Raw genomic sequence first — 9,603 nt, forward strand, 5'->3', positions numbered from 1 at the left:
TATGTCCCATTCATTACAATGGGGAAATACCGCAGCTAGCTAGCTACACTGTCGCCATAACTAAATTATATTTACAGTTTGAATTTCGCAATACGCACTTATATAACATCATTCCCCAATGTCTTATAAAGCTAACCGTTGTGTCCGATTTGATTTTAAGGCATTTTTATGAACGTGAGGCGTCTTTGTAGGACCAGCAGCTGCTTGCTATATGTCCCATTCATTACAATGGGGAAATATCGCAGCTTGCTCACTTTCGCATAATAAAAGTATATTTACAGTTTGAATTTCGCACGCGCATGAATATTACAGGTTCCTCAAGGTCTTACAAAGCTTAGCTAACACTTGTCCGATTTCGGATTTCAATTGAATGTATTTTTGTGGATGTCAGAGTTCACCGCGGCTCTATCAATGAGACTCGCGGACAAGAGGCTTTATTTCCCCGATTGTTTGTGTAAATAACTCAACACACATACCCATTATAAGATTAACTGGAACCTGCGGGCTGCGGTAAAAGATTGCGGGCGTAACAAGCTCGCTGACACTGCGGTCAGGGCGGCGATGTAGCAACCCAGGCAGCACCAACACCGGCACTAAACTCCGACACACAGTCGGAGAAAATTTTGTAATGGAATAGCAGAGATCTGTGTGACCTAGCTAGATTCAGAAGACTACCTGATCTCAGGTCAGTTGTGTAGCCTATGTAAATATTGGGGCGTGACTGTTCTCTTAAGGTTCCGGATTTTGAGATGCTTGCGTAAGCAACTCAGCTTTGTTGGGATTCGCCCGTTTTCAGCGGCAGTTTCAAAATATGAGATTTTCATAGTAAAGGGGTGTCAGTGGGACTTTGAGCTTCTATGTATGTCCTATTTACCCACCGAACTGTCGTTACTCAACTATGACAGGGTAAAATCGGTTTTGCATTCTATCACCCCTTTAAACAAATTAAATGTGTAGCCTATGTAACAGATTAAGCAACCCGACAGCCTATACATGTGTCAAAATTAGCCCCACTTTTACCAGCTGGAACATTAAAGTTAGGGTTACACATATATGCATCAATAATTATAATATATAGATATATAATATATTATTCTGAAATGGAACATTTTGCTAAATGAGTATGTTGGTTCTTTGAGTACTTTAGTACTTTACTTCTAATAGTTTTGTACTTTTACTTAAAATATTTGAATGCATGGCTGTAATATGGCTTTCCACACTGTTGTATTGTTACTTGTAAAAGATCTGAGTACTTCTTCCACCACTTCTGGTCAGTGATGGAAAGTATTTTACACATTAAACTTTTGTTGAATATTAAAATTTTGTGCGTTTCACTACATTTCAGAGGCAAATATTGTATTTGTTTCTTTTTTTACTCTACTCTATTTGACAGCTATAGGTTCTTTTAAATGTAGCTTCACTTGAACCTGCTAACAAGTAATTACTTGTAATACTTTGAGTATAATGATATTTGTAGCCTTTTACTGAAGTAAGATTTTCAATGCTTGATGGTGTTTTAAGCCCCCAACGTCTCCTTCCAAGCAGCACTGCGATCGTTGACTTCAAGGCACCTAACCCTAACCTTAACCCTAACCCTAACCATAACCATAACCATAACCATAACCATTGCCTAATCTTAGTGCCTTTCAGGCAGCCGTGCCTGGAAGAAGATGTTGGGGGCTTAAAACACCGATAAACATTTTGAATGCAGGACTTTTACTTATAGTAAAGTTTTGCTACATTGTTGTGGTATTGCTACTTTTACTTACATAAACAATTTGAATGCTTCTTCCACCACTGCCCCTGGTACATTTGATACAATTTAGATTCAACCTGGAAATACTGGCTGCCATTCATAACTGTCTACACTGTGGTAAGCCTGGATTGGTGTCAGTGTGGTGATATGTTGTATGTATACTATAGTGCCATGGGAGTAAAAATGTTACATATGTTACGTTTTTACATATTTTACTGGTGGTGCAGTTTGACATTAAATATGGCTCTAAAGATGCATTATATTGTTACATGTCACATTTTTAAATTAGATTCTTTTTTATAGTATGTTTGTTGCAAGAGTCCTTGCTCTTGCTTTTACAGAACATTTCATGATGGGTGTTTACAGTTTGACCAGCAGATGTCTCTATTCTCTTTCTTGTTGCATCATGTAGCTGGCAGGTGTCAGAAACGAAAGTTAAAGTTTAACCATGTACATTTCCTCAAGTATGTTAATCTCTGAAACTGTAGATTCTTTCTGAGAATATGTTAAAGCTGGTAAGAGTACAAACATCTAGCAAGAAAAATAAATACTGGTAAAAGTGGCCTTTACTGTTAAAAAACATAGCAGAACCTATCATTAATTTGCATATACAATAATTCAGTCTTGCAACATACAAAACTATGGAAACCATATCACAGACGTAGAGTAAAACCATTAAAACAATGGATACAACATCATGCACAGCATCAAACTTGAATCATATTGCGTTGAGTTGAATTGTAAACAGATGAATCTGGAACTACTGTAAATGTACTTGAAGAGTTTCAAAGTTTCCTCTTACTGTGGCTTTGGTTAAAGGTTACCAGTGAACAGGAAGAGATTTTACAGTACGGTAATTCAATGCCAGAAATTCCCCAAATGAGACAGAAAGCAAGTAACCACTGTGAAGACAATCAAAATCAAAGCTTCTTCATTTAGAGTGTAATGTTTTCCTCCATTATTACATAATGAAACATAATCTACGTAGTGTTCTTCTGGTAGGTACAATAGTGCAATTTGAAGTATGTACTGTACTTTAATCATACATGTGTTTACTTATCATGTTAAGCTTATGCAGAAGTACTATAAAGTCTGATAGGCTTCTGAACGTCTCAGCTCGATACAAAAAACATGTAGCATCCAAAAATGAAAAGAGATGAGTGATAATGCTGTAATATTGCATGGCAGACAGTAATTAGTTTGAAGAAAAAAAGAAAATGATGATTGCAAAATAAAGGCTCGGATAATATTGAAGCATTCTTTAGGTCGGGCAACTTCATTAATTATAAAATCCCTACATTAAGTACAAAAAATTGAATAAATTCTAATGTTACGATAGTTTTGACTTCATGTATGAACACATTAATCACAGAGATACACGTCTTATTCCTCTGAATATCAGTATTTCCTTGATATAACCTATTTAGCAATGGTGGATTTGTATCGAAAGGAATGCTGCAATCTCTGGCTGAGAAATGTGGAACTGTTTACATTGTGATTCAGCCAATTTCCCACAAATATACAGTACAAAAAATACTTCCCCAAGGGGTCTCAACAGGAAGCGTTCAAGTGCTTTACCTGGAACTGAAACCGCAACAGACTGATGCTAAACTAAAACCCAGAGACTACTGACAACTACTACTGCTAGATAGCGTTAAGTAAACATGAATATGTACAGTCATGGAATATCTACAGTAAACTGTGGTCACATCAAAACATACTGCAAAAGTAAAACACCAAAGTAACTACTTCCAAATCACCGGAACTCACAAATATTTTGCAATCTGTTTGTAATTTGGTATTTTTGGTAAGTCATGTGTCAGACACCAGAACAGTCCATTAGTGCTTTGTTGGGTTGAGATCTGATACTGTGGTGACCATGGTGTACATGGCTGATATCACACAGCATTTAATCAAGTAGAATACTTCGCTACAGGATGATGGTTATCTTAAAGATCTTCATATCAAGCACAAATAAATACAGACGACACTGATAGTGTACTATATGTAGCCCAGAATTAAGGTGAACACAGAGAGCTTCCTTCAGAAGTGATCACAGTGTGACTTATTCAAACGTATTCACATTGATTAGTGCGATCTGGTAATCAGATAAAGTATCAGGATCTTTAAGTGATAATAAAGCAGGTATAAAAGTAACCCGACTACAGTACTAAGTGCTCCCCAGAATTTGATATCGTCACGTGTATTCTAAATAAAACTGAGGTCATGCTATTGAATTTAAGTGTAAGTGTAATTAAAAGTGCAGAAGAAGACCATTACCTTGGTAGTAATGGTCTAAATATGTTGATGAATATCATCTACTGGTCCATCGAGATGACCAAATTCCATCTGGTCAAAAAATCATCCGCCTCCCACTCTATTCCCTCACCTCTCTCCATCTCTCTCTGTGCCTTTTCCTCGGACCCTTGTCTTACATACACATTTTCCAATCTCAGCTCGCCCTTCATTGGATTCACCTCCTCCTCCTCTTCTCCTCCCATCCTGTTCTCACTCTCTTTCTCTCCCTGCATCAACCAATCCAACCCTTCCTCCTTGTTGAACTCCATCGCTATCTCTGGCAACACTAGTTTCCTGGTCTGGGGATCCCAATGAACACAAATAGTTCCTCCCTCTTCCTCCTCCTTCTCATCACCTTTCTCTATGTTGTGTGTTGTATCCATTCTCAGAACACCATAGTCATCTGGAAGGAAATCTGATTGGTCAGTGGAGGTAGGCATGGCATTGGTGTTCTGAGAGGCATAAGCAGAAAGAAGGGGTACTTGCTCACATTCACCACTTTCTTCCACACCTCCATTCATCTCTCCATCTGTTCTATCTTCTACCTTTCCATCCATCCCTTCCCCCCTTCCTCCCATCTTCTCTGTTTGTAGATCTAAAGGCATACGGAAGAGGCCAGTTTGTGGGGTTGTGTTTATAAGTAAACCTGGAAACTCTCTATCTTCCTTCTCTCTATCCACCTCTCCCATAGTTGCTCCCTGAAAAGACAGTAATGGGGCCTGAGTTTGGGTCGGTAACACAGGCTGTGACCGTGCTTGTATAAGTGTGCTCATCTCTGTCTGTGCATGTGTCTGCGTGTGTCCAGCAGAGTGGCTGTCCTTAACTCTCCACTCTTTCATCTCGTAACTGTTTCTCGCTGCGCTTTTCTGGTGTTCGCCTTTTTGATTATTCCCATCTTCCCCTCTGACATCGATTTTGGGAGCCACGTCTATAAACCCATAGTCGACTGACAAATCATCCCAGGGTTCCTCAACCTCTGGCTGTATTTCGGGCCTCTGGGAGGCATATCCTGGTGGGGGATGTGCGATGTTTTGCAGTGGCTTGGGGCATGCAGGGCCTGATATGCCACTTCCTGGTTGTAGGTCTTTGATGATGGTGATGATGATGAGGTTGGGATTCTCAGGGGGGAACGTCAGAGGAGGCAGATGGAAAGTAGGCGGGTTCTGGAGGAAGTTTTGAAATAAACATTACATTATTGACATTGTGAGATGCCACACAATAGTCTGTATTACCTATTTATCACTTATTTATTACATACCAATTAGACACTACAATTAAGTCAGAGCCTAAAGGTCAAAATTGTATCAGCAGAGGCAAAATAATTCTGACTTTCAGTCCCTAGCATGGGTCAAACTCCAAAATCACTGCATATTACTTTTCCTATAATGCACGTTTTTTGTTAGACCCTCCCTGCATGGTAGAGGCCACATATTTCAAACTCCACGGCCACGTTAGTAATGCAGGCTTTTCCTTAAAAATGTGATGTCTTCAAATCCAAGCAGATATTTTCTAGACTTGACAAAGCTCCTTTCAGAGCCACAGAAGACATGTTATAGCTGTTTTCATAGCCATGACATGTAAATTGATCATATGTAAGATCAGTGGGGTGCCCATTTAACTCTTTAATGTTAAGTTTTCATTACATTAGGGATACAAATGAGGAAAAAATAAGTTCAATTGCCAGTGTATGTAGTGTGTATGTGTGTGTTTGCATTACCAGTATATATGGGCTCTTCTGTCCTTTCCCTGACAGGTAGCGATAGAGATGGTAGCCAACCACCACTAGCATACACATGCACACAGATGGAACAACAATACCCACAACCACCCTCTTCAGCTGGCCAATCACAGGGTCTGGAGTGAGAGGGGAATCAGGAACATTTGTGTAAAGGTACATATAAGGATAAGCCATATCAACCTAAAAACTAGACTTTTTCCTTGACTGACATTTTGGAAAACTCAAACACAAACATAAAAGATGACTCAGGCACAAACACCAACTTCTGTTTCGCTTCTGTATGATGTTTAGTCACATTCCTTTCTACCTGTCAAACAGGTAGTGAAATATTTTCTCTCTTTCTCATACACAAGCAATGTGGTTGTCTACCTTGAGGCGTGGTTATGCAGTGCCATGCTGAAGACTGGCATTGGATGGGCATGGAGAAGAATTTCGTCTTCGCAGAGAAGCAGTACTCTGTATCGTACTGCATCAGTCGATATTTGTATGAACTGGAGCTCACTGGGAAATGGTGCTACAAACATACACACACACAGATTAGTCAGTGCAATAGAACTTCAGGTGTGCTTGATTTAACAGCCTGTCTGTGCCAGGAGGGTGGGACAAGCCCTAGGCTATATTGTTACTCACCATCTGGCCGCGACGGGTATTCTCAATGGAGAGGTTGTAAGTCATCTGCGGGTAGAGTGTTGTCATGGAAACCGCTGGGGTGTGGTTGTCCGGCTGATATCTCATTGGTCCCTTCAGAGTGATGGTGGCGTTGTTGTCCTCTATTTTCACAGAAACCAGTGGAGGACCAAAACTAGCTATACAGATAGATCAAATATTTAGTTAAGGTAGATCTTAAATATTTGAAGTTGAAATTTGACCTAAGTTGCCTGCTGTCCCGTGTGTGTCTATTAGTATTTCTGTCTCTGCTGACATTTTTAGACAGAATGCCACTTTAACTTACTGTCCGTCTTTGGATCGAATCTGCTCGTCACGGCCCATTTGGAGGATGCTCTCCGGCTCACAGCACGAACCCTGGCATAGTATCCCTCCTCCTCATTCCTCGTTTCATTGCTTAGATCACACCAAGTCCGCACTATTTTCGTACACTGCGGCACCCCCTTCCAGTTCGCATGTTTATTGCCCTCAACCCTGTCACCATAGCTGGGAAAGACAGAGTAGAACCACACAGATAAGAGGAGGACAGTTCTGAATCCCCACACAAGCTGGGACAATAAGAATGGAGGGACTGAGCTTGTACACACCTTTTCTCTCTTTGTGCAATAACCCCTCAGGCAAGAAACTTAATCTTCTACTAGCTGTGCGTTAGATCTAGTTACGTGTTTCTTATGTTTCTGTCTTCCTCTCTTTTTCTGCTTTTTTGTTTGTAAATTCCTTTAAAACTTGCTAAATAAAGGTCTATTAACTTCAGCTTTAACCAGGGAAAGCCCAGTGTTGTTACAGGAATACCAATGCGCCATAAAGGAAAGAACTTAAATTATTATTTTTTTTAATTTTTTAGGGCCATTTTAGTTAAATAAACACATTTCTTTAATTTAAACTCTAAAATCCTTACTTACATAGCATACTGCACGATAAAGTGTGTGTCGTCCGGTGTGCCACTTCCTGGTAACCATTGCAGCACATTCCTCAGATTGACTGAAGAGAAGTTCACATTGCTGGGGCTGGGGGGAGAGGAGGACACTGAGAAGAAAGAGATTGAGAATAATAAGAGACACATTTAACGTGAACTCATGCCTATCATTAGAATTTCTATTAGTTTTTGTAAGAAATGCAACATTATTTTTGGAGCTGATTTTTTACAGGGGGTTGACTGTGAAAAAAAACATACTCTTGTATTTACGGTACCACAAAAGTACCTCTTTTATTCCTCATATTGTTGTGCTGTTGGCTGCTTAAAAAAACCCAATAAAATATAACCAATGTATTAGAATTGAACTGATTTTACTTCTCTATGTACTTTGTACATGGCATATTATAAAAAGGAAAACCAGAGTTCATTAAACTATTTGTGCATGGGCCACACATTGGTCAAAGTTAGATTCATCCAGAGAACCAGGTTTGTAGTTACAGACATCTAAACCCATGATAAATTGAACTTGAACTTCACACATTAGGCTACTAATTTTTATGCCATGTACACACCCAAATGACCTGTGACACCCCATCACACAGAAACGCCATGTACAGGAGGAACTAGTTTATCAAAGTCTTGACAGTTTCTATTTTGATACTTGATGTTTGCTATATAAATAAATGAAGTTTTTATTATTGTGCCATGTCTGCAACTATGACCATCCTGGCTGCATGTGCTTAGAGGACACAATTAATTAATATGTTTGCTAATAATATTTGCACAATGGTTCCAATGCAGGTTGTAATGTTGCAACAGTTTGCATTACGATTGCCTATTTAACTTGGGTCAACATCATAAAACCACCTGACAAAAAGAGAGCCCTATAAAATCAGATCTGTTCAACAGTGAGATTTGGGTCAGTGACAGTCAATGATTTAATGAGTGAACGTTTCACTAAGTTGATGCCATATTCAAAGCCTAATAATAGTGTACTCTTCATATGCTACTTCTAGTCGTTCCCATATAGGAATAGGTCTAACGTAAAGTATTAGTAAAGAAAAGGAAGTATGCGAAAAACAAAGTACTTGTAATGTTAATTTAACGTAGACATACCTGTACATTGCAGAGCTCCCACGCTCAGAAAAAATAACACTATCCACATCTCTGCATTGAGCGGTCATGTTTTCACAAAAAACACCAATAATTCCAACCTTCCGGCGCTAGCCCCTCCACCGGCCGGCGTGCTCTGTAGGCGCCGTCACCTGTCCGAGAGAACACCTGTCAGTGGCCCGATATTTCTCCACCAGATTAAAAGAAATCAGATTAAATAAAGAGAAGCGCACATGTTCCGCGAGAATTAAGAGCGTATTGAGCCATGGTTGGATATTGGTGACCGACGACCAGTAAAACCACTAGTAAACAGGACTTGCGTCCTGTTTCCGTGTAGGTTTCCTAAAATGGAATGTGACCGCACTTGTTTGTGCACACACATGTGCAACGTGTGTTACAACGTACTTGCATGCCATAGACTAGCCTACTTCTAGGAGTGCCATAGGAATTGGTAATACAAAGTAAAAAAAAATACTAAAATGGCCCCTATGTTATTGGATTATTATTATTATTGATTAATCAATATAAGCATGTGAATGTTGTGTTGGACCAATAGTATAGTCCTATTTATTTTATTTTATTTTTTACATTGGTTTATAGTGTTGAGTTCAGTTTGATCTCTAATAATGCAGTATATTTTAGACGTTGATCCTATAGTAGGCCTATATTATTTTCATTTCCGTCACTCATTACTTTTATTTAATGTAGTCGCGTTTATCTTGCGCTTTTAGGAGAAGTGTTTATCTTCCTATCACTCCAGCACAAGCTTTTGTTTATTTTAAATTAATATCTGAGTATATGTAGATCAAAGTCACTCTGTAAGCTATATATGTGGAAGCTTTTGTGTAGGCCTACGTCATATTATTTATAATTGTAGCCTATTTTTTTATTTGCAAATTTACATAGGCCTACATTAGAGTAGGTTTGCCAGACTTAACTAAATGTCGATTTTAAAAACACATGACGACTGTAAGCTGTATAGTACATATTTGTGAAAACTGTCAATCAAACAGGCTATTATAATTATCCATAAGTTATAATAATAGAGGCTTATCCGATACATCATGATGACAAAAATGAAGCGGAACTGTGCAGCTAGTGTCTCTGATGTGTCTC

At 39.0% G+C, this 9,603-nt stretch overlaps 1 protein-coding gene across 1 annotated transcript; it reads right to left on the minus strand.

Moving 5' to 3' along the window:
* Positions 1–2,304: 2,304 nt before the first annotated feature.
* Positions 2,305–8,824, minus strand: il20ra (interleukin 20 receptor, alpha). Its single transcript, XM_039782769.1, has 7 exons — positions 8,491–8,824; positions 7,361–7,484; positions 6,745–6,944; positions 6,423–6,598; positions 6,162–6,306; positions 5,772–5,908; positions 2,305–5,217 (listed from the first exon to the last, which is right to left on the minus strand). The coding sequence occupies exons 1-7, from the start codon at positions 8,537–8,539 to the stop codon at positions 4,075–4,077; spliced, it is 1,974 nt and encodes a 657-aa protein (XP_039638703.1). The 5' UTR covers positions 8,540–8,824; the 3' UTR covers positions 2,305–4,074.
* Between the last annotated feature and the right edge of the window lie 779 nt (positions 8,825–9,603).

The sequence above is a fragment of the Perca fluviatilis genome, chromosome 18 (genome assembly GCF_010015445.1).
Source record: "Perca fluviatilis chromosome 18, GENO_Pfluv_1.0, whole genome shotgun sequence".
In the NCBI taxonomy this organism is placed as follows: Eukaryota; Metazoa; Chordata; class Actinopteri; order Perciformes; family Percidae; genus Perca; species Perca fluviatilis.

Excerpts from the sequence above, each read along its gene's own strand:
- il20ra (XM_039782769.1), bottom strand. The coding sequence starts at position 8,539 with ATGTGGATAGTGTTATTTTTTCTGAGCGTGGGAGCTCTGCAATGTACA. Across the intron at positions 6,945-7,360 it reads TTTATCGTGCAGTATGCTAT|CTATGGTGACAGGGTTGAGG; the intron begins GTAAGTAAGGAT and ends TGTCTTTCCCAG. Across the intron at positions 5,218-5,771 it reads AGAAGAGCCCATATATACTG|AACCCGCCTACTTTCCATCT; the intron begins GTAATGCAAACA and ends AACTTCCTCCAG.